The sequence below is a fragment of the Ceratina calcarata genome, unplaced genomic scaffold, assembly GCF_001652005.2.
Source record: "Ceratina calcarata isolate Rehan_Ccalc_2016 unplaced genomic scaffold, ASM165200v1 scaffold211.2, whole genome shotgun sequence".
Taxonomy (NCBI): domain Eukaryota; kingdom Metazoa; phylum Arthropoda; class Insecta; order Hymenoptera; family Apidae; genus Ceratina; species Ceratina calcarata.
Window position 1 is genome coordinate 575659 of NW_017142786.1, and position 23558 is coordinate 599216.

At 38.1% G+C, this 23558-nt stretch overlaps 10 protein-coding genes across 12 annotated transcripts; 4 read left to right on the forward strand and 6 right to left on the reverse strand.

Annotated features, from left to right (window-relative positions):
* Positions 1-137: 137 nt before the first annotated feature.
* Positions 138-1116, reverse strand: l(1)10Bb (BUD31-like protein). Its single transcript, XM_018019936.2, has 3 exons — positions 732-1116; positions 535-657; positions 138-458 (listed from the first exon to the last, which is right to left on the reverse strand). Exons 1-3 carry the CDS (start codon positions 823-825, stop codon positions 241-243), a joined length of 435 nt encoding a protein of 144 aa, XP_017875425.1. The 5' UTR covers positions 826-1116; the 3' UTR covers positions 138-240.
* A 71-nt stretch (positions 1117-1187) lies between these two features.
* Positions 1188-2933, forward strand: LOC108622214 (gamma-secretase subunit Aph-1-like). The gene is made up of 3 exons (XM_018019930.2): positions 1188-1365; positions 1430-1813; positions 1897-2933. Exons 2-3 carry the CDS (start codon positions 1581-1583, stop codon positions 2381-2383), a joined length of 720 nt encoding a protein of 239 aa, XP_017875419.1. The 5' UTR covers positions 1188-1365; positions 1430-1580; the 3' UTR covers positions 2384-2933.
* Positions 2934-3423: 490 nt separating this feature from the next.
* On the forward strand, positions 3424-4953 carry LOC108622275 (eukaryotic translation initiation factor 3 subunit I-like). Its single transcript, XM_018020051.2, has 5 exons — positions 3424-3534; positions 3705-3951; positions 4025-4305; positions 4369-4569; positions 4644-4953. Exons 1-5 carry the CDS (start codon positions 3532-3534, stop codon positions 4890-4892), a joined length of 981 nt encoding a protein of 326 aa, XP_017875540.1. The 5' UTR covers positions 3424-3531; the 3' UTR covers positions 4893-4953.
* Positions 4954-5039: 86 nt separating this feature from the next.
* Positions 5040-6485, forward strand: LOC108622276 (eukaryotic translation initiation factor 3 subunit I-like). Its single transcript, XM_018020053.2, has 4 exons — positions 5040-5287; positions 5361-5641; positions 5705-5905; positions 5980-6485. The coding sequence occupies exons 1-4, from the start codon at positions 5050-5052 to the stop codon at positions 6226-6228; spliced, it is 969 nt and encodes a 322-aa protein (XP_017875542.1). The 5' UTR covers positions 5040-5049; the 3' UTR covers positions 6229-6485.
* Positions 6486-6713: 228 nt separating this feature from the next.
* On the reverse strand, positions 6714-9332 carry LOC108622277 (myosin heavy chain, non-muscle). 2 transcript variants are annotated; one of them, XM_026811352.1, is made up of 5 exons: positions 9143-9332; positions 8845-9078; positions 8431-8640; positions 7030-7218; positions 6714-6801 (listed from the first exon to the last, which is right to left on the reverse strand). In XM_026811352.1, exons 1-5 carry the CDS (start codon positions 9305-9307, stop codon positions 6754-6756), a joined length of 846 nt encoding a protein of 281 aa, XP_026667153.1. In that variant the 5' UTR covers positions 9308-9332; the 3' UTR covers positions 6714-6753. The 2 variants fall into 2 exon arrangements, with proteins under 2 accessions (XP_026667153.1, XP_017875543.1); XM_018020054.2 differs by having other exon boundaries at positions 9148-9239.
* Positions 9333-9595: 263 nt separating this feature from the next.
* On the reverse strand, positions 9596-10364 carry LOC113463982 (uncharacterized). The gene is made up of 2 exons (XM_026811353.1): positions 10011-10364; positions 9596-9823 (listed from the first exon to the last, which is right to left on the reverse strand). The coding sequence occupies exons 1-2, from the start codon at positions 10302-10304 to the stop codon at positions 9611-9613; spliced, it is 507 nt and encodes a 168-aa protein (XP_026667154.1). The 5' UTR covers positions 10305-10364; the 3' UTR covers positions 9596-9610.
* An 85-nt stretch (positions 10365-10449) lies between these two features.
* LOC108622251 (hexosaminidase D) lies at positions 10450-15300 on the reverse strand. Its single transcript, XM_018019999.2, has 9 exons — positions 14995-15300; positions 14864-14918; positions 13948-14163; positions 13484-13832; positions 13342-13416; positions 13081-13276; positions 12718-12993; positions 12521-12607; positions 10450-12447 (listed from the first exon to the last, which is right to left on the reverse strand). Exons 1-9 carry the CDS (start codon positions 15021-15023, stop codon positions 12273-12275), a joined length of 1458 nt encoding a protein of 485 aa, XP_017875488.1. The 5' UTR covers positions 15024-15300; the 3' UTR covers positions 10450-12272.
* Positions 15301-15405: 105 nt separating this feature from the next.
* On the forward strand, positions 15406-17327 carry LOC108622252 (rRNA methyltransferase 3, mitochondrial). The gene is made up of 4 exons (XM_018020000.2): positions 15406-15982; positions 16053-16291; positions 16374-16535; positions 16723-17327. The coding sequence occupies exons 1-4, from the start codon at positions 15666-15668 to the stop codon at positions 17283-17285; spliced, it is 1281 nt and encodes a 426-aa protein (XP_017875489.1). The 5' UTR covers positions 15406-15665; the 3' UTR covers positions 17286-17327.
* Positions 17328-17344: 17 nt separating this feature from the next.
* LOC108622248 (MAM and LDL-receptor class A domain-containing protein 1) lies at positions 17345-21189 on the reverse strand. Its single transcript, XM_026811345.1, has 11 exons — positions 20793-21189; positions 20424-20621; positions 19987-20350; positions 19687-19863; positions 19496-19611; positions 19051-19361; positions 18633-18977; positions 18340-18561; positions 17759-18144; positions 17528-17693; positions 17345-17448 (listed from the first exon to the last, which is right to left on the reverse strand). Exons 1-11 carry the CDS (start codon positions 21170-21172, stop codon positions 17405-17407), a joined length of 2709 nt encoding a protein of 902 aa, XP_026667146.1. The 5' UTR covers positions 21173-21189; the 3' UTR covers positions 17345-17404.
* A 521-nt stretch (positions 21190-21710) lies between these two features.
* LOC113463981 (serine/threonine-protein kinase nekl-2) lies at positions 21711-23354 on the reverse strand. Of its 2 annotated transcripts, XM_026811351.1 has the most exons (6): positions 23081-23353; positions 22936-23026; positions 22551-22718; positions 22323-22483; positions 22094-22250; positions 21711-22021 (listed from the first exon to the last, which is right to left on the reverse strand). In XM_026811351.1, the coding sequence occupies exons 1-6, from the start codon at positions 23137-23139 to the stop codon at positions 21728-21730; spliced, it is 930 nt and encodes a 309-aa protein (XP_026667152.1). In that variant the 5' UTR covers positions 23140-23353; the 3' UTR covers positions 21711-21727. The 2 variants fall into 2 exon arrangements, with proteins under 2 accessions (XP_026667152.1, XP_026667151.1); XM_026811350.1 differs by having other exon boundaries at positions 22936-23354.
* Between the last annotated feature and the right edge of the window lie 204 nt (positions 23355-23558).

The window sequence follows — 23558 nt, forward strand, 5'->3', positions numbered from 1 at the left end:
ATTTATTTATCTGTATATATATATACATAATAGACACACACACTGTAGTTATCCACACAATTAGTTGAATTAACAAATCGATGATTGTATAATGGAAAGACAATATCGTTCTGGAATTTGTGTAATGAAATTATGTGTGTGTTTGACATTTAATATACTTTCATATAGAATTATTTTTAGTAAAACAGTACAATAATAGAAGAATAGGATATGCATTATGTCGCCAATGCTAAATAAATGTTATCCGGAACAGCCTCTACATCCACAATGGATGCATTCTACTATTCTACCTTCTTCCAGTTTGCCTTTAGGTACCCTACAAATGCAGTTTGTACCGAAATTGGTGTCCCTCGTCTGTATACAACGTAAACAGCATAGATTTTCATATCCGACTTTTTTCCACTTTGCTATCAGGTTCTTGTCAGCTATATTTTCATTCAAACAGTAATCGTACAATTCTAAAAAACAAATAAAATAATGAATGAGGGTAAAATTAATGAATAGGAAAAAGAAAGTAGAGGATTCTTTGCTTACCACGACTTATGGCTTTCCGCCTATAATATAAATCATATATGTAACGGGATTTTTGATGATGAATTTTAAATATCGGCCACAAGGATTCCTGTTTCCGTTTGCCTTCGTGTGGTTCCGTTTCAGCTGCGACCGAAATGAAAAACAATTAAAATTATCCATGCATCATTACTAACGTAGCCACCCCTATTTTCTACTACCTTCTCGCATTTTCTGTTCCAGTTCCTCCAGCGTTGGCTCGATTAACTCCCAGCCGTCTGGTGGAGGTTTTTTACTTCTGCGTACTTTTGGCATTGCTAATTATATATTAAATTGCAAATTGTTTTACACTCGTATACACATAAGAAACAAATAAACAATGTAACACAACGCCGAGTGTAACGTCAGAGTCAGAGAGGTGAGTAGAAATTAGAAACTAGGAACGAAGAAGAAATGAGGGTGGACATGTTCAGGATTTCGTAATTTCCGTACCAGTGCTGCGTTAAGAGGGCAATTCCAGAAACAGCGACAGCTTGAACAAATCATGTAAATTGTATTTTATTTCCAATATGAGACGTAGGAGAGCAAAGGCCGCAAAGGCTACTGGTTATACAGACCAGTATTCATGGTCGTTACTTATTTTTAAAATCGTCTTAGGCATTTCCTATCATTTCCAGTCCCTGAAAAACAGGCCCACAAGTGCTGCCCTCAATGAGGTAGAGTTGTTTTCCCCTTCCGTTTTTGGAAGTCCACCCGCTCGCCCATAAGTTCACTGCTTCATGCACCGCATATGCACCGTCCTTCAGGTCCATGCAGAAGCTTGACTCATGCTTGACTCTGCCATATTTGTTGTGGGTGAGGGTTATGTCATAATATTTATATTTACAATTTTACAATTGTAAAATGTAATATTATATAGTGTAGGTATGATCAAATGATTACTAGTCAGTATGAATGTCACTACCCTGAGGGTCGAAATAGGTCCACTTTCGAACAAAGAGATGAGCAATCTCCCCCTTCTTCTCTGGCGATACCGAAACATAAAGTGATTTGGCATTATCGCGGCAAAAATGACAGTTATGGATTTTTTCGGTTGTGCCTTTTTGGCTTTTGGCCCACCGTTGGCTATGTTTACTTTTACCATTGCAGTTGAGCCTATTCGAATTATTATGCTAGTAGCCAGTGCCTTCTTTTGGCTCATTTCTCTGTTATTATCATCGGTGCTTTGGTATGCCGTCGTTCCACTGCAAAACCACCTCGCTTTCGGACTCGTTTTCTCCGTATTATTTCAAGAAGCATTTAGGTAATTGATAGACACGTCGAATTTTACTTCTCCGTGAAATTTGGACTGTTTTTTTACATGTTTAACTATTCTGCCCTATTTAGGTATCTGCTGTATTGGGTTCTGAGGAAAGCAGAGAGAGGGTTAGACAAAGTGACAACGACACATGTGGCAGATAGCAGACATGTGTTTGCATATGTATGTGGTTTAGGCTTTGGTTTTATGAGCGGTGCCTTCGCTCTAGTCAATGTCTTGGCTGATGCAGTTGGACCTGGAACTATGGGACTTAAACAAGGCTCGGAGTACTTCTTTGTAATATCAGCAGCGACGACACTTTGCTTTGTCTTGCTGCATACATTTTGGAGTGTCGTATTTTTTGCTGCCCTGGATAGAAAGAATTGGGGACAAGTTACTTGGGTGGTTGCTTCACACTTGTTTGTGTCATGTATGACACTGTTGAACGTGTATCAAGCTTACATAGCCACCACCTTATCAGCTTATGTGGTTCTGATAATAACAACGGCACTTGCATTCAAAGTGGCAGGTGGCAGGGCCCAAACTGTACCCCACTGCTTTCAAGGCAGTGAATGAAGTAAAACCTTTTAACGTAATTGTGTTTAACAGAGATGGACGTTGCAGAGAGATGATGCTCGTTTTCTTAAGTGTTAGACCCTAAAAAGATTGTTCACTGCTCTGATATAAGGGTAAGAATTAATGATGTTCGATATAAATGGAAAACCCGTAATGATTGGAATGTATACTTACATATTTCTACACTTGACCAAAACAAGTAGACACATTCATTGAGTGTATCAGTATTATTTATCTCTCAATGACTATCATATATTAACATTCGCGGTTCGATTACGTTCCAACAAGATTTGAATAAAAAGTTTAATGCATTAGATACGTTGTAGCATGGAATTTGTTGGTCAAGCTGTGTTAGTCCGTCCCTTAACCCATTGAAACGATTGTATAACTCAATGTTTCGAATTACAATCAAATCGTGTAAATGTACGACATTCTCAAGTATTGCGGTGAACTACGAAATCCACACGTGGATTATGAATGTATATATGTAAGAATCTGTATATCTATATGTAATGTAAGTACATGTTTCATTAAACAGAGAAGAAGTAAATATGAGTATGAACTCGCAACTTGTGTCAAAAAAAAGGAATTGTTCAATAGTTTTTTTATGTATACGAGATTCGTTAAAAATCGTAATTTAGATGTTGAATATACATCTGTATGCGGTATTGCGTTTCACTTAAGATCTATTACTTGATTCGTGTTACATTTCATATGTCATCTCAATAAAAACAGTTTTTGTATAACTAAAAATACGTTTTATTGTAATGCCTGTACTGAGTTACAGTCCACGACCTTAATTTTTTAAGAAGTGGGAGCAAATACTGTGGAGGAGGACAGAGGGGGGAGAAGAACACGCCAGGGGTCTCAAAATTTATCTCGCACGGCTCGCTTCCCCTCTTTTTCGCCCGTATTTCGATCCCCACTACTATTCTCCTCATGCGCCTTCGCGAAGCGAACGTATCAATTAAGTAAGTACCAGTCCCCACCATGGTCGCGTCGTCCCCACTTTCCGGCCGAGGGATAAATTCTGAGACCCCTGCCCCACGCTCTAGCATACCTCTCGTCCGTCCCTCCTTGGTCAGTGGGGTCAGTGGTCTGCATCTAATTGATTGATTACTTCATCAAACTATTTATTGTAAAGGAAAATGGTTAGTCGCTTTATGCATATCACAGATTTTACGTAGCGTTTGTTATTTACATAAAGGCTTGTTTCTCGTAATATATTTGAACACGCGATACTATAACCTAGTGTAAACATTCTTCACGGAGGAACAAATGGATCCTTAGTAAATAATGAAAATTTATTGTTTTATTGCAGAAACCCTTGATGTTACATGGGCACGAACGTGCCATAACGCAAATAAAATACAATAGAGAGGGTGACTTATTGTTCTCTTCTAGTAAAGACAAAAGGCCAAACGTTTGGTATTCTTTAAATGGAGAACGTCTTGGAAGTTTTAATGGGCACAATGGTTCAGTATGGTGCATAGATGTTAATTGGGATACTACGAGATTTTTGTCAGGAAGTGGTGACAATTCTTTGAGGGTTTGGGATTGTCAAACAGGTTCATATCTTTACCAGATGAACATATATTTCGATCTTGTTCTATGTCTTATTTCATATTTATCATTTCGTAGGAAAAGAAATAGGTTTACTCCATACAAATAGTTCTGTAAGGACATGTAGCTTTAGTTACTCAGCGAACCTGGCAGTTTATTCAACAGACAAAGCCTTAGGACACCAGTGTGAAATGTTTATCATGGACATTAGAAACGTGGATGCAGTATTATCGCAAGAAGATGCAATTTCTAGAATTGTCGTTAATGGCCCTAGAATCTCGGCAATCTTATGGGGCGCTTTGGACGAAACCATAATTACTGGTCACGAGGATGGTGAAATTACCATTTGGGATGTCAGAGTATGTGACGATGTTTAAACGCGAAGTACCATGAGTTCCTCGTAACATGATTTCGTTTTGCAGACGGCGAAGAAATTGCAGAGCGTCAAATGTCACAAATCACAAATAAACGATATGCAATTCAACAAGGACGGCACCATGTTCGTGACAGCGTCGAAAGACAACACTGCCAAATTATTCGACAGTGAATCGTTAATGTTGTTGAAAACGTACAAAACGGAGAGGCCTGTGAATTCCGCTACGATTTCTCCTATTTTCGATCACGTACGTGCCCACGACTATGCGACAGATTGAAATTGTAAATGAGCAAAGACATAAATGGTGGATTTGTTTCGTAGGTGGTTCTTGGAGGAGGTCAAGATGCCATGGATGTCACGACAACGTCCACTAGACAAGGAAAATTTGACTCGCGATTTTTCCACATGGTGTTCGAAGAAGAATTTGCGCGTTTGAAAGGGCACTTCGGTCCGATTAACTCCCTTGCATTTCATCCTAATGGCCGCAGCTTGTCGACAGGTGGGGAAGACGGTTACATTCGTATCAATACGTTTGATCAATCTTACTTCGACTTCCATTTCGAATATTAATTTCGTGGGACAAAAACCACCGTGTATCGATAATAAGTGATATAAATTTTTTTAAGTATAATTTATTTAAATTCATTCGTATTAAGAAAAATAATTGTACATATTACTGTATTTATGTAATTATGAGAACAATACTAATAGAGTGCAGAAACCCTTGATGTTACATGGGCACGAACGTGCCATAACGCAAATAAAATACAATAGAGAGGGTGACTTATTGTTCTCTTCTAGTAAAGACAAAAGGCCAAACGTTTGGTATTCTTTAAATGGAGAACGTCTTGGAAGTTTTAATGGGCACAATGGTTCAGTATGGTGCATAGATGTTAATTGGGATACTACGAGATTTTTGTCAGGAAGTGGTGACAATTCTTTGAGGGTTTGGGATTGTCAAACAGGTTCATATCTTTACCAGATGAACATATATTTCGATCTTGTTCTATGTCTTATTTCATATTTATCATTTCGTAGGAAAAGAAATAGGTTTACTCCATACAAATAGTTCTGTAAGGACATGTAGCTTTAGTTACTCAGCGAACCTGGCAGTTTATTCAACAGACAAAGCCTTAGGACACCAGTGTGAAATGTTTATCATGGACATTAGAAACGTGGATGCAGTATTATCGCAAGAAGATGCAATTTCTAGAATTGTCGTTAATGGCCCTAGAATCTCGGCAATCTTATGGGGCGCTTTGGACGAAACCATAATTACTGGTCACGAGGATGGTGAAATTACCATTTGGGATGTCAGAGTATGTGACGATGTTTAAACGCGAAGTACCATGAGTTCCTCGTAACATGATTTCGTTTTGCAGACGGCGAAGAAATTGCAGAGCGTCAAATGTCACAAATCACAAATAAACGATATGCAATTCAACAAGGACGGCACCATGTTCGTGACAGCGTCGAAAGACAACACTGCCAAATTATTCGACAGTGAATCGTTAATGTTGTTGAAAACGTACAAAACGGAGAGGCCTGTGAATTCCGCTACGATTTCTCCTATTTTCGATCACGTACGTGCCCACGACTATGCGACAGATTGAAATTGTAAATGAGCAAAGACATAAATGGTGGATTTGTTTCGTAGGTGGTTCTTGGAGGAGGTCAAGATGCCATGGATGTCACGACAACGTCCACTAGACAAGGAAAATTTGACTCGCGATTTTTCCACATGGTGTTCGAAGAAGAATTTGCGCGTTTGAAAGGGCACTTCGGTCCGATTAACTCCCTTGCATTTCATCCTAATGGCCGCAGCTTGTCGACAGGTGGGGAAGACGGTTACATTCGTATCAATACGTTTGATCAATCTTACTTCGACTTCCATTTCGAATATTAATTTCGTGGGACAAAAACCACCGTGTATCGATAATAAGTGATATAAATTTTTTTAAGTATAATTTATTTAAATTCATTCGTATTAAGAAAAATAATTGTACATATTACTGTATTTATGTAATTATGAGAACAATACTAATAGAGGTAGTATGCAGCAATGGAATAAGCAGAAAATATCAATACTGTTTATATTCAAACTGCGGAGGCATCGGTTCGTTGGACTTCAAAAATGGTACCAATAAAAGGAGAACTAATATATTACGGTTTAATAGTCTGATTAGGAATTATCGTTTAAATTTATTATTAATCATATTGACAATTAGATTTCTCTAGAATGCGTGTGTGCATCTTTGTATATGAAAGTACTACTGGAATTAAAAATGTAGTGCCAGAAATCGGGGACAGAGAAATACATTCGATGTCAGATCTATGACACTCTTTTGCCATTTATTTAGCGAAAATACAATGTACATGTATGCACAATAGTTAACACTTACTAAAAACTACTAAACCTATAAGATTCGGGTTAAAGCCTCTTCATGTTGAGAACTTGATCTTCTAAATTAGCTATCTTCTACAAGTTTTAATGATTAATATTATACATGTTATGATTAACATTCATATTTATTAAATTGATAGGAAAATAACGTCAACTTACACGGTACAATCGTAAGAATAATGTTTGTTTTTAAGTAATGCTCATCGAGCCACTGTCTTATTCTGTTAAATTCTTATAGTACTTATAATAAAACGAACGACGTTATTTTGCCATCGAGCTTAGTAAAAATCACGAATGTTATACCCTAAGATATTCTTGTGTCTGGCTTTCCGACATCGCCTCCGTTTGTGCTAACAGCATCTTATATCGTTTCTCTAATGTGGAAGCGATATTATCCACCTCGTTTTGCTTTTTCGTGCTAAGAGATGTGCATAATTCGTTTTCCTGTTCCTTCAACCGCAATTGCAACGTTCTTATCTCCACGTCTTTGTTCTACAGTGCATAGTCCATAATTAAACTTGTGGAATTTATAAAAATAGCTTTAAAAGTAGTAGCACTCATTTCTCTGGTAACGCTTGTATCAGCGAAATCGAACAAGGCTATGCTAAACGATATTATTCTGGTAGTAGCACTCGTACAAAAAAAGAAGTAATGGAACGGAATCAATCGTGTTAATGGAAGCACTTAAGGATGTATTGGCTATACAGTCAATCCCAAAAGTTTATGTACCTTATAAAAAAGCATTTCCTATAATTAAAGAGAAATCAGACGTCGGAAGAATAATGCTAATAATAAATAGGTACGTCCTAAAAACTATAGAAGGAAATAACCAATTAAGTATTGACGCTGACGAAAATTTTTTTTTTTCAAAATTGCGAAAAATGCTTCAAATAGAAGTTGTTTTCCTTCTAACTTCGATATTTAACGAGTTACGTATGATTATTTGGCATTTTATTGATGTTGACAAAATCCGACTATCCCAGCGTCGAAATGGCGAACTTTTGGAAAAAAATTTCGTTTTTCGCCAATAACTCCCAAACCGTTGGATATACGGAAAAATTGCATATGACCTTTCTTGTAGCTGACGACAAGATCAGCAATCTCCATGTAAAAATTTTTCGCTAGCATTAATAGTTCACGAGTTATTAACGAAAAACGAAAAAACAGTTTTTTGCAAGTGACTCGTTAACTATTGACGCTAGCGAAAAGTTTTTGTATAGAAATTGTTGATCTCGTCTTGTCTGATGCAATTTTTCCGTATGTCCATCGGCTTGGAAGTTATTGGCCAAAAACGAAAATTTTGCCAAATCTGAAGGGATACTTGTACCCCTTGGAAAAATCTCGGAAACATTTTTTTTTGTTTATTATTAGTATTGTTCTTCCGACGTATCATTTCTTTTTAAAAAATGCGTTTCTATAGTGCATAAACTTTTGGGATTGACTGTATAGCCAATACATCCTTAAATTCAACGTCAAAAAATACCGTGCAAAAGTAGGGTCTTAATTAAAAAACTTCTATTAATAAATTTTAAATAATTTGAAGACCATAAAATAATATACTTAAATAATACGTCTGTTATTAAAAAAAATTCTATTCAATACTGTTATTGCGCTTTGGATAATAAAACAATTAACTAAACAGGAAGGAAAACAGAACAGGCTTGGCGCTTAACGTGTTGAAAATAGTAGGTCGTTATGGTCTACCTTGATTGCATGCGTTAATTTCTTTTCGTAATTGTACTCAAGTTTCTCTTTCGATTTTTCGAGTTTCGCAATGCTTCTTCTCAAGGCAGAGACTTGGGCCAGTAAATTTTGATTTTGTTTTTGGGTCTCATCAATCTCACTCCTCATTTTATTTATTTCTTCCTTCATCGTTGCGTATTGCTCGACTATCATCGTTTGCAATTTATTTTCCTAAGAAATATATTTTCTCTTTTAATAATGTACTAATCTAATTTTTTCTTTAATTGATCTGAATCTGAAATGCTGGATCTGAGTTTAATCTCGTAAATAGGACGATAAACTGAGAAAAATCCGGATGAGTATCCCAGTACTACGATAAACGTTTTCAGGATTAAATGCGGCTAGATTTTAAAATACATTTATTTAAACAAGTACGTCTTTAATCTTGATTTCCAGTTTAGTTTCCAGGTCGTGTACTTTGTTAGTCAACAATTCGACTTCAGTTTTAATTCCTGCTACCCTTTGCGAAGATTCCATATCTTTCTTTTCGAGCCAGTCCTGTTTTAATTGCAATTCTCGGTTCTTTTCTTTCATAAACGAATCGATTCGCTCGCACGCAGCGTTTATTTTATCCATACATTTCTCTTTCAATGCTTTGCTCTCCTCATCCTTAAAAAATAATTGAATAATTCACGTTTTGCAAATATTTCCGTCTCCGCTTTCTTTACCGTACCTTACCATGCGCAATGTCCTCCAATTCTTTTGATATCGTCGCAACCTTATTGTCCAACGCTTCGTTCTTCAAATAAGTTTTATCTAATTTATCCTTCAATTCAGTAAGCTGTTCTACCACGGAGAAGTGATAATCTTCAACAGCCTCCTTGTAACCATCTTCCATAGAATTCTTCAACTTTTGCACCTCCGTCAGTCTTTAACAATTTGCAAATCATTTTGATAATCCTTAGCTTTCTTCAGATTACGTTCAATAACGTACTGACTTAGCTTTTAAAACGGACACCTCGGTGCTCAATCGGCTAATGCTAGAGACCAGATGATCATCCATTTCTCTGTTGATCACCTGAAGATGATTTCTATGACATTCTGACAATTGATCCCTCAGATATTTGGTTTGAACCTGCAGTTCTACAGCAATAGATATTTATTCAATGTATCGAGTCTCGATCACTATTGCTCTTATTAATCATGTTTCTTTCGCTGTACTGTGATCGTGAGTACGATGAGTTGGTGATAGTCTGAAACCGTGTCTCGCACTCGCGATGTCGGATGAACGGTGTCTCAGGTAGGATCTGCTACGTTGATGATTATGAAGGTATCTCGCGCTTGCCTTGTGGCAAGTGTGATAGAGTCTCGTCGGATGATCTGACATGTCGCTCATCGACGAGCTAATAGAGATCTGCGTTAATAATCAATAGCTTTTTAACAATATCGTTGATCGTGTAATATAGTAAATGTCCCAATTTCTGTTCCCATCGCAATTTCTACCCACTGTCTTCTTTTTCTTAAGCCAGTAAGTAGAAATCGTAAGGTGAATAGAAATTGGGATGTTTACTATATCCGTTCAATTATAAGATGGAAAGTACCGTATGGCAGGACTTAGGTAATGGTAGAAGGAGTCCATTGGGAGGTGGCCTGCTAAAAATTCCACCAATTTGACCCGTCTTCAGTTGTCTGCATAATTCTATGAGGTATTCGTTCCTTAGGCGACGTTGCGCAGTAGTGGCGTTTAATTTATTTAACCAGACTTTGCACAATTGGGCGGATTCGGTGGTCGTTAACGCGAGAACGTGAGGTCTGGCGCGAGTTAAAGTCTCCTTGAAACATTCGTCCAATTTCGTGGCTTCCTCTTCGTTACCGTACTCCCCAATTTTTTGCATATTACACCCCCCACGTTCTTATTTCATTCGCATTTCAAATAAATCGTGGGGAGGTCATTTTCTGACAAATTTTTCAAACAGCTACCCGTTTTTGTTTTAATCAATTACACAACAATGCGGATGGTCAATGTATGAATGAAACACATTTTTCTGCTTCATAACAGAGATTATATTAAAAGATAACTCGAGTCGTACAAAACAAAATCTTAAGTTTGCGGAGTTATTACATACAGAGGAATCGTTATTCGAGTTTGTGTGGTATTAATTACTTATGCCTTTTTGCCTACAGTTATTCTATCTGTCAGCTATGCCTCATACATAATAATTAGACTGCGAATTTTTAAAATAAAAGTTGTTGAGTATATGACAGAAATGATAATTAAGAACGTCCTTTCGAATCCTTTAAATATCATGCTATAGTTTTTACTGTCGATACTTTATGCACTTGCCCATTATATGTATTTCTTACGTTTTTTTACATACTTAATTTTTTGTGAATGGATAAAATCCGCAGTCTAATAATAATAAGTTACACCGATGAACATGCTTCGAAAACGACTACATTTAGTCTAGTTTCAGAACATTAATGATAAAATAGAGACGCCGTGAAATATATTTAAATATATATATATATATATTATACATTCTAGATATTGCGTAAAATTCTTTCACAGCTGGTAAATAGTTAATCGAAAATTCGTCGACGCGACGATTCTAAAAGGGAGTACAAAAAATATTTGAACGTATTATTGATACTATCCGTGACTGAAACGTTTTCGATCATCTGCATACCACTAGATCAATTATATTTTAAAGAAGGTGAAGCACAGGTCTAATCTTAATTGACTATGATACATATCTTACGTCAGTATTTACATAATTCAGACGTCAAATGCGAGAATTGTTGATGCTCGAGTAAAAGTAATACGTAACATACAGTCACTACTATTAATATTCGTACCCATTTCAAAGCTGAATACTTTTTTAATATTGGTCCAAACAACTTATTATTCTTTGGGATGTTAAAAGACTTAGTTTATTATATGTCCCATAAAATTTAAAAGAATTACATCGAAATCTTGAATAAAAAAGTAACAGATATTCTTTTCATAGCCAAGTTGTTTGTGATCATTATTACAAAAATTATTCAGTTTTGAAATGGGTATGAATATTAATAGGAGTCACTGTATAAAGTAATTAGCATTCAATGCATTTTGTACTCGAACAAGTTCATTAATTGATTTTTGTTAAGAACACTAAAGTATATGAGACATCCCTAGATTTTTGATGAAATGTTTCATTAATTGATCGGGAGTAATATTATTGTTAGATTGCGGATGTTTATGCATTTATGGAAATTTAGAGTACAGTGTGTAGTCATCTGTAAAGAAATACAAAATATCCGAAGTAAACTGTAAATCAAATAAAACAAATGTGTGTTTTCGATCTTACTTCTATAAATAAGAATTTGCATAAAGATCCGCAATCTAATTAGTGTACGTGATCGGAAACCTTTCGTCAAGAGTAGTATAAGAAACGCAGATAGTTAGAAGCATACATACATATATCGTAAAGCACAATATCCAAAAAATGTGGTTATTGAGCTCGGTTACAATAATCCTCTCATAGCCAAGTACATATCACAGAACAACTCGCGAAATGGCAAAGCTCGGTGACAAAGTAAATTGTCACAAGTTTCTGTTCGTCCCTAAGCCAAGTATAGTAAGACAATCGTTCCTTCTCTTATAAAACTATATTTTTCGCGCGGTTTGCGCGTGTGGTACGTATCACCTCTTTTTCGCATTAAAATCTATCTCTCTACACCTAATTATATAAGATAAAATTGTACAGATTTACTAAATATCTTCGTACTTTGTTCATCAGCCTATACGTTTCGCACTGTATCCGAGTTGGTCATTGAGATCTAAAGCAGAAATTCTGCGTAAAATAAATAGTTCAATTAAAACGCTAGATTCGACTATTCAGCTTGATTTGATTCTCGGTCGTCTGCTTTAACTCCACGAGCTTCCCTTTCATCGGCTGAATATTTGTACCTATCCATTCGTCGATCATCGACGGGAAAAAAATACTTTCCATTTGGAATCTTAAATATCCTTCTAGAGAAGACAATTCTAATAGTAATCTGTAATCAATGTTTCTCATGTTATACGACTCTCTTCGTTAAACATTAGGTTTGTTAGAATCCGGGAACTTACTCAGTAAAAGCAGGTACTAAGTTCTCTAATTGCATAGGGTTCGTGTAATTGTTCGCCACCTGCCATGGATTCATCCACGTAGATATTCTAAAAAATTAATAAATATTTTATCTTAAGAGCATAAAAAAAAATACGCCAATCAGTAAAAATTGCGACCTGGACAGAAATTGAGATATTTATTCGTATTTTATACGTACTGTTCGCTGGTGACGATGTCATGAAATTTAGCTCGGAAATTTAAGAACCATTCTACGCCCACTGCGACCTGCCAACCGGGAAAGAGTAGATTGCTCGGTATCGGCGCGGGTCTGGGTTGCGGCGTTAAATGAAGAGGATGATCTCTGTACCCTAAACTTTTAGCCACCTGATTGTGAATCTGTTCGGAATAACCGTGCAGCCATACTTTCAGACACAGTGCCAAAGACGGTATCGCTGTAGGCAACAGTTCGCACATGGTTGCAAAATGATCGTATCTAAAATCAGAAGGCGAAAAGCATCGATGATAGTTTGTCATAAATCGCATTCTGTGTCCAATTTTCCTCTTCCGTTAAGAAAATTACCTTGACCATCCAGTGAAGGCTGTTCCCCGAAACTCGTGAACTTTGTTCACGTGCATGCTTAATTCTTCTAGCCATTTCTCATGATTGCTCACATGATGCCTGACAATCGGAACGTGCTGAGACGATCCGGTGGCTCCTTTGAACGCGGTAGCAGCCCAAATATGTGGGAATACTGCGGTGTACTTGTCCCAGAGTCCTAATAGAGTAATTCTATGTAGTTTCACGATATGTCAACGTACGTAGGAGAAATAGAAATCTTACCATGAGGTAGATCAAAGTTATCTCTGGGGCTGTAGTGCCAGATCATAGGTTCCACGTACTTCCCGATGTAATGATCTGAAAAACACTTTTATGAAGCAATGCGCGACATTATTTGACTCAAGCGACTAAATCATCAAGATACCATTCAAAGTGCGCAGGTCCATCGATCTCAACATGTCGTCCCATATGATAATTTTTAAATAGGGATATGTTTCTTGTATGTGTTGCGCGATAGCCAAAACGTGTTCCAGGTACAGCGTTGATTTCCCGTATTTGCTAGAGGCTGCACGTTTCATGCAGGCCGTGCAAAGGCCTAAATGCCAAACTTCATCCGCGCCTATGTGCAGGTACTGGATATCTGGATGAAAACTGACTATTTGCCCGATCAGGGACTTCACCAAAGGCAAGGTCCTCTGATTCGACGGACAAATCGAACTTGGAAAATGCTCCACTTCTCTCAAAGATCTCCATTCGTCATGTTTCAATACAAACTGAAATCATTAGCTCTTTTTTATAAATCATGTATCACATTGTAAATGTTATTAGCTGCGTTTAGGCGACTCTTGGTTCCTTTGAATGCACCTATTGTTAACTGTGTTCGCATACCTCCAAATGGCCAAACGTTTGTACTAATGGAATGACTGCCAGGCCACAGTCTCCTGCGATTTGTAAGATGTGCCTAGCCTCCTGGACTGTGTATCCGCTGGTTAAAGTGCTCAGTCCATTGCTCCCTATTTGAGAAAGTTCTCGGTTGTATGGAAATGAATCTTCCCATTCCAGAAGTAACCCGGTGGCACCCCATGTTCTCAAAAGCGGAAATAACTGCAAGAATTACATTTAGTCAATCATAGTCATTCGACCAGAGTTGCAGATAAGCAATTAAATCTTTATTTGGCTAATTAAGAATTATAATTATTTGAAGAAATATATTTTTATTCATTTAATTGGAACGAATCCGCAATTAATGATTGAGATTTAGAGAAAAATCGTTAATTTTTAATGCGGCTATTAAAAAATCTATAAGTCTGAATTCAATTATAATGTGGCGGACTGGCCTAGTGACGGGCCATTTTTAGGAAATGTTTATACGCGCTCTTCTTTAGGAAAGCGATTCTTCTGAGAAGAGATAAGGGAGAGCCGTTGGACGTCTGTTGAACAGACTCTGTTCAACGGGACAAAGGCATTCGAGCGAAAGTCTCTCGAGCGTACGGACGCACGCAATTGATCTGAATAAATCTTCTTGTGAAATCACCAGTGCTAATTATTCTGTCACCTATTCCCACAATAATACAATATCTCTAATATGAAAGAAATAGATAAAAGTAATGTCAGCACACTATAAATAGCGGAAACTATGTGCATGATACAACCAAGACCATAAAACTGGAAATTCCCGTGAAATGATTGATTGAATAATAAGAGAACAGAGCGATAGAGAATGTTTTGAAATCGTCGTTCGTTATTGCTTCTCCCATACAGAAGACTCCGTGTCTAAAGTATTTGTTTATAACGTTGAACAGACCTTCTCGAAATAGCAGACTCGTGGAGGAGCACCCTTGAGATCTAAGTGAACTAGCCTACAAAAGAGGAAACAGTGTTCTGATACATGACATTAACTCTGAAGAAAATTATTCGCATATTTACACGGTTTACCTGTGCGAGCCAAACGTCAAGGCTTCCATCTTTCCTCCATTACTTCGACATTAATTAAAAGTATTTAATACATACTTGTACGCACTTTACATACATATATCTATTTGTGCGTTAACTGCTGCATACGTACGCTTAGAAATTATTATAGGAAAATAAGAATTATACGCATACTGCAGAGGTATACGCGCGTATATACGTTCAGGAAACCCGACCAACCCGATCACAGTATGCATACAAATCCTCGATCAACGATTTCGAGTGATCAAACACTAGCACATGTTACGTTTATCCAATAAGACTCGAGCTTTGGTGAGCTACTGAGCTCTGGCCACTGGCATCAATTCTTGTGGGGTAGCAACTAGCTCCACGTAGCCATGCACATAGCACTGCGAGCACTAATACGTACGTATATCGACGTATATGCATTCACTCAGTTATCGTGGTATCGTTAGAAGATTTCTGAATTCCCATGTTTTTCACCGAACCGCACCACATTCTGCTGATTGTTATTTAAAATACAATAAAAGTTTAAACAGAAGATGCACGCTGTGCATTATTATCAACGTAAATAGTGCAACAATGATCAGTTCTCATTATTAAAAAGACTGTTACATCGTGTTAACAAACGTTGAGGAAGCAGTGTTAGCGAGAAATATACATTACTTTTAACGATGGTATTCGGGAATATTTTGCACAACGTTCGGCCGTTAGTAAAGACGTATCAGGCGAACCCGAACATAAAGTTCACGTTGATTCGAACGTACGCGAAATGGGTTAGCCGGAGGCCGGTTAAAATTCTGAACGAGGACGAACTGTTTGAATGCGAAGACACCACGGTAGAGAAAGAAGTACCGAGGGAGAAGATTGTTTCTTCCAGAAGAAGAGGTAGGAAATCGAGGCAAGCTAAGCAGAAGGAACCCGAAGAGACCGAGAATGCGATGAAAAAGCGCCAGTTCACGAAACTCAAGGAAAATGATAAAATCGTAACGTGAGTATCTTTCCCGTTTGCTACCTAATACATGGATACGTTAGAAAAGTATTATTTCTATATCCCGTAGGTCTATAATGACAAATCTTAAATCTCGAAAGAGACGGGAAAAAGACAAAGAAATAGTCTTGGAAGGGCATAGGTTGATCAAAGATGCAATGAAAGTTGGTTTAGTACCGAAGTTGATACTTTTTAATGACTCGACTGATCTGGAAGAGTTAAACTTGCCAGAGGAAGTTACTTTGTATAAGGTTCCTTATAAAACAATTCAATTATGGTCTAGTCTAACTACGGCACCTGGATTATTAGGTACCGATGCTCTGTGTATAACTGTTTAGTGTAGAAGAATGTAATCTTTATATCAACTTTGAAATCTGTATTTACCTTTAAGGAATCTTTAATACTCCTGATCTACAAAACAATGCTGCACACGACAACAATGATGCGATACCACTTACCGTTATATGTGATAATATCAGAGAACCAGGAAATTTGGGTTCCATCATGAGAGCTGTAGCAGGTGTAGGTTGTGAAAAATTGATAGTGATGAAAGGTACAATAGTCTATTAAATAAATATTATACACCGAAGTTTATAAATGAGTGCCTATTAGCAGTGTTCGCTCGATAAAAAGATTTTTTAAAATATGATACCACGAATGCCTCATTTTGTACAAAAAAACTGCGATCTATGGACTTCACTATACAGCAGAGAATTTTAAAAATGTAATATCTTCTTTAGGATGCGTAGATTTATGGGATCCAAAAGTTCTTAGAAGCGCGGCTGGCACACACTTCCGACTACCTATTCACAGCTTTCCAACGTGGGACGAGATTCCATCGTTGATCAGCGACGATTCGAACATTTTCGTAGCAGATAGCAATTTCGGTGACGAATACATGCCGCAATACTCGCCAGAGCTAATCGAGTCGAGTTTGAATATATTCGACGTAGATCCGGCGGAGCTGATATCGAAGCTTACGTTCGGTGAGCGAACAGAGGAATTGTCGATAACGAATAAGAGAATGATGAAACAATTTTTACTGAAACTGCCTGTTATGCCGTATTATGCTATGGACTACACGCGAAAAGAGTCTGTCATCATTCTAAGCGGAGAGACCGAGGGATTAAATTTCGATTCCTGTAGATTCTTGAATGAAAGGAAAGGTATTCGTATCAATATACCTTTAGCTAAAGGTGTTGATAGCTTAAATGCAGGAGTGGCACTTGGCATAGTTACATTTGAAATTAAGAGACAATTCTTGAGGAAACAGCAGACTTTGAACGAATCTCTATGCAAATAAATCGTTTTCTTGTTTTTAAATAAAGTTTATTATTTACAATAACTTACAGAAGTTTTATGTAAAAAAAAATCGAACAAAAATAGGCTCTATGAGAGATAATGCCTATGAATTCTAATACCTCAGCTTCCACTGTTGGTAACAGGTAATGCATCGATTGGTCGTACTGTGAACACAATGCGTATAATTTAAAATATTGATACATGTCATCGATATAATAATTTGTTTATTATGAAAGATCTTACTGCCACAAGTTTGAGGCTGGAACTTTATATCATCGATAGCAAAACCTCCGTTACTGGCGCTTCCCCTTAAAATCAACCGATAAGATACACGAGCATCTATCGTCACTTGCGCGGCCGTCCATACTGGCCTGGGGTTGTTAAATCCTTTTGCTGTCAGCGACCACAACTGTCAAAGAATAATTTTCTTGAGATTAAATTCAGTTAATATTTCAAAGAAATTCGAGAACTTACCGGTTGGTCCTGTTTCCCATTCTCATCGTTACCTGACTCCTCGTCAACGTTCATTTTAATTACTTGCAATGTTGTAGACTCTTCGACACCGAAAGCGGCGAACCAAAATGTGAAGCAAATCGATTCTTCGTCCGGCGATGTTTGTATCACCGGTGAACGTAGTAGCACGTTCGCCGACTGTTTGTTCGTGGTGAATATGTCGAAAAAGACGAAATCGCCGGTTGCACCGAAGGTCTTGTCTAACAATTGTGCCGGGCGATGAGCGAGAAACGCTCGCTGCCAAGTAACCGTGCGCTCGTTCTCGGAAGAAGTAATATTCTCCCAGCCGCATAATCCTCTCTCGAAACTGCAATCCTCAGGCCTGACAGACGCACCAGGCGGTTTAACTAAACATCACATTATAAAATTACACAAGTGAAAAATCTGTACAAATGGATTACATTCGTTAAAATATGTCAAAAAAGATGAAGGTTGTGCATAAAAGTCCGGGGTCTATATATAAAAAGACAATATTGGTAATGAATAAAAACTGGAATTATCTAAATCGAATAAAAATTGAGAGAAATAGATAATAACATTACCTGAACAATTGCCACTGTAGAAAGCGAGGTCGTCGATGCCGATGCTGCCACTCGCACGATTAGGTCCCCAAGTACCCTCGAAGACTACATTGAAGTCTCTCCTTTCGTTCAGGCTGATCTGTGCATAGTTCCACGTGGGCCCCTGATTGTTGTACAACTGCCAGATCGGTCTGGATTCCGTTGAAGAATCTCCCTGCGTTTGCACGGATACACGGAGCACCCCTTCGAATTTATATCGTCAATTATTGTGGGATTAAACCGAAAAGATGGTAAAGAATATTAATTAAACGAACCTAAGCTTGGTCCAGTGGAATCAATAAACGATTCAAACATGAAATACCAAAAAGTGACGCATAAAGGTTCCTCGCTACCCTTCATCTCACGGCTAACAAGTTGTGCCGTTCCACCACCCACTGATCGTGGTCCTCCTCTGGGACGACCGAGACCTAGGAAGTACTCATTCCTTCTATTGATCGTATACCCGTTGGTGTACGGTTTCCGTTGATTTCTAGGACTCAGTGCTTGAAAAGATACCCTTTCCCACTCTACGCGGTCCGGGTTTCGAGAATTAATCCAGTCACACTCGTCTACTTCAAAAGTACAATCTCTTGATGTAAGCGCAGCCACTTGTGGCAAAACTAGACAATTATTAGAAGAAATTAGATATTTCAATACAGAAAGAACTGATCTTCATTAAATTCGCCTTCTTACTTGGACAAGAGCCTTGCGCGAAGGAGATGTCGTCGATGGCGATGTCCCCCATCCCTGTGTTTCCGACGGACGCTTCAAACACGAGTTGAAAGTCGTCTAAAGAACTGATCGTGATTTGAGCGACGAACCACGTGTTCCCAGCGTTACCATTCAAGCTCCACACTTCCTGAACTGCCGCGTCCAAACTGCGAAAGTGCCTCACGAAGAGTTTCAGAGTACCGATCCCGGAGCCGAACATGTGGAACCAGAAATGAAGGCACATAGGAGAATCGGCGCTCGGTGCTGGGAAGCTAGCACTAATAAGCCTAGCTCTGCAATGTCAATAAGATGTCTTCAGCCAAATTCAGTGGCAAATATCAAGGATACACTTATTCACCTAATTCAACTAACTCGATTTTATTGTACAAAGGGGAGGAACTTGATGAGAATGATAAAGAATGTTCACCTATCTCCCGGCCGACGTGGGAAAGAAGAATCTATGTAGGTATATCCTCCAGCTGTTGATCGGTCCGGCGAGCTGTCTGCTGCTGGTCCGGTCGTAGGGTTTCCGCTCCCTCGACTCTGAAGATATATTTAAAAGAAGTATCATAATCATTTACATAAATTGAATAAATAACGGAACTTCGAGAGACTCACGATGGTCCAATCGAAATCATCGTCGGCGTCGTTGGACCAGTCACAGAAACCACCGGCAAAATTACAGAAGCCTAAGCACGAAGTGCCAGGTTGCAAGTCGACATCGTCTATAGCTACGTAGCCTCTATACAAGCGAGTCGGATCGGTCGAGTCCACGGGAATTCCTTCGATGATCAGCTAAAATAATACAGTTGAGGACAATATTAAATAGATATTTTCTGTTATAAGTCTATATAAATTGTATTTATGCTGAAAATTTCGATTAAAAATCTAGTAAAAGTGTGTAGGTATTGAAATTACCGAATGCACTTCCGGATAAGTGTACAGCATTTGAGTTTGTTGCCAGACACCAAGAGTGTAATACTGAGCGTTCCAAATGATACGTTCGTCAAAGACTTCCACCGGTTTGCAAGGCGGCGGTACCGCGGTCACGTTCTCAGGAGTGATCTCCTCAGTCTGTTCTTTCTTGATCGAGTACTCATCAGTACCCACATGTAGTAAAATTCTTAAACCGGCGATGCTCAAACCTTCCATATTATATTTGAACATAACACAAGTTCCAGCGACTCCTGTGCTTCCTAATTGAGGACTGTGCAACAACCCTCCTAGACTTTTCGCCTTTCCGTCCTTCTGCGGTAACTCGGATGTTTCCAAGAAGGCGTATCTTTCAAGTTAACAGTTAATCAAGATCGGAACTACTCGCGATATAAAAGATAATTAGTATTTAGTATTCCTACCCTCCTTCCATGGTGCCAGTACTATAATCACTGGGTGGACCACCCATCCAGTTTGTACCCATGCCGGTACCAGCCATCCATTCCAACACCCCGTCGCCGTTTTGCCATTCGCAAAGAGTTTGCGTCGGAAACGATCCGAAATCGCAGAATACTTCCTCCACAGATGCCGTAGGCGGTGGTGCAGTCACTGGTGGATACCTCAAAGTAAACGAAAAGCTTATGAAATTCTTAATTAAGGAATACTTCAATTGTCGATTGAAATTTAGAGAAATTTAATTATCAATTATTAATGCGGCAATTAAAAAGTGTGCAACTCTGCGGACAATAAATCTAGACATTTATTCCTTTAAATGAAGATTCGAAAGGTACCGCTGCGTGGACGAATTTCTCTGCGCCAATGTGGGAGGATTTAACGGGCTCCGGGGCAGATACATTTCTGTAGTAGATGGAATCGCGACGCGGGTGTACAAAACGTCCGGCCTGGTCGGCCACTGCCTCGGTTCGATGCGTTCCACATCGTCTAGAGGTTCCCGATCCCGGTCAATAGAATTGAACGGAATCTGAGTTGAATTCACACTGAAGATATCCTTTCCATCATCGTCCTCCGTACTTCTCGTCCAGTTTGGAACGAAACTTCCATTCGCGGAGCCGACGAGGTCTATTTGCTCCCCGAGGATCGGATTTATGGGATACCACGAAGTACCACAAGACAATCCACAGAAAAAATATATTAACAAAATTGGCAGCATCTTTTATTAGTACAATTTAAAAAACATTTGTGTTAAAATTATTTTAGTTTCGAGGTATCGTTTGAAGATTTTTCAACGAATTCTCTGTCGCGTGGTCCATTATAGTTTTTCTCGAGTTCGCGTATTTATAAAAAAATCAGATTTTAAAATATCATAAGGTATTATTGTAGTGACAGGAGATTATAAAGAAATTTACACGATGAAGAACTGCAGGTGGAGTTTCCTCGAGATTTGCACGGGTAATACACGCGGAAGGACGATATTATTCGAACTAAACGCGAGCCGAACGGTTTTCAAGAACGGTATGCACGTGATGAAATAAAACGAGCATTCCGCAGTTCCGGTCTTCGCTTCCTGCCGTTACGCTTTTGATTCGATGTACGTACGTGCGTACAGAGAGGCTGAGTTCGATAACCGTTCATCGGGCAATTCCAACAAACCGGCCAACTGTAATAATTACATTGCCTATTATCACATTTTTAATCGAGACAATGTCTCATTTAAAGCTTTTCTAAGTAAACACATAAATTAAAATCGTCTAACTGAATATATAAATTATGCTAAAATCATTTTGCGCTTCTCTTGCGGTTTTAAAAATTTAAGGAACACTTCCGGTCCGAACTTTCCATCGCTTTTATCAGCAATACTAGTTGCTCGTCCTAAATTCAAGTAAATTCGAGCAATGAAAGGCACCAAGTAAGGACAGAGGACTAGTTGATCCGTTTTGGGACGATGCGCCGAATGCTTCCTCAGCATCTTTGATATAAGACTAACGATAGACACCGAGACTCCTCTGCGAAGAGGCCGCGGTTTATCCTCGCAAATAGACTTCATGATTTCATTCAAATTCTAAAAATTTCAACAAACATGTATCATTTATCGAATGAACAACCGTTGCAGGAAATATGATTGATGTGTTACAGTGACAGGAAAAGGATGCCTCTTCGTGATCATCTCGTATAGAATAACACCCATGCTCCATATATCGCATTTGAAATCGTACGGTCGTCCTCTTAACATTTCCGGTGCCATGTAACTAAATGATCCAGCTAAACTCGCGATCGACGAGTTCTTTAATCTGCATAACGATCCATATATCTTAATAAAAATTAATTTAAAGGATGGGCGAGTTTGAAGAATTAATTCGTACTCTTCAAAATCTTTGGATACTCCAAAATCTCCGATTTTTACAATGTCACCGTGATTCCCAGTCAACATAATGTTCTCCGGTTTCAAATCTCGATGGAGAATCTTTTTAAAATGAATGTGATGGACACCGAGAACGATTTGAGAGAACAAGTACAACGCATCCTAAATTAATACGAGCGTTATTAAAAATGACAAAATATAGGAAGTAGCTCGAAGGCCAAACACTTGCCTCTTCCTTGAGCGGTATCTCATTCTTCTCTAGCAAATCCTTCAACGTGCATCTCGTCGCGTATTCCAGGAGGATATAACTGTGATTGTCTTCTATCCAAGCTCCATAATAGGCTACTATGTTGGGATGCCTTAATGTACGGAAGCATTGCACTTCCCCTAATATGCTCTGGCCACCCATATGTGTAAATAATAGATCATATCGATATCCCAGTTCTAATACCACGTATCAGTACTTTTAACGAAATTTTCAATGCTCTTACGTCTACTTTTAATTTGTTAGATACGTCGTATTGAAATGAAGGTATCGATATTATTTAAAGAGAAATGCAATGTAGCAGTAGAAAGTATCTTGCATGCAGAAAGTTTGACGACTTATGTCTTACCTTTAAAGGTAAGGCATTCGCGTTATTGAGATTCTGTTTTTTAACTACAAACGGCTTCAAATCTTTCTTTCGCCTTACTAGATAAACGGATCTAAAAATGAACAGAGTTGAGTGAATGTTGGAAAAAAGTAGAAAGAAACCGTACCCGAAAGTGCCCTGTCCTAATAATGTCTCACACACGTAACTGTTTATACTTATCGACATGTTTCACGAAACTAATTTAGATAACAAAGAAAGATAATGTCGAGTTAATAAATTCCGCTAACGTTAAACTGTTGACTGTCAAATAAAAATTAACTTGTTCTGGCACTGTAGAATGTTTCGAATATTTACTGTAGATCGGAGAAATCAATACAAACAGTTCGGATCTCGTAATGTTACTCGTACGAATTTTTTTTGGTAAAGACTGTTAAATATTCGACGATTCGAATATCACGTGATTTAAATCTAATTCATAGTACATATTGGGAATGTGACGTGCATAGATTGCGGATTTATTATTATTCATAAAAAATGTTTTACAAAAACACATTATTCTCACAATCGTTTTCTTTGTTTAGTCAATCGGTAGCTCCCTACTGTTTCACTGGTAATTGATTGCACACATAAGTATCGCGAATTTC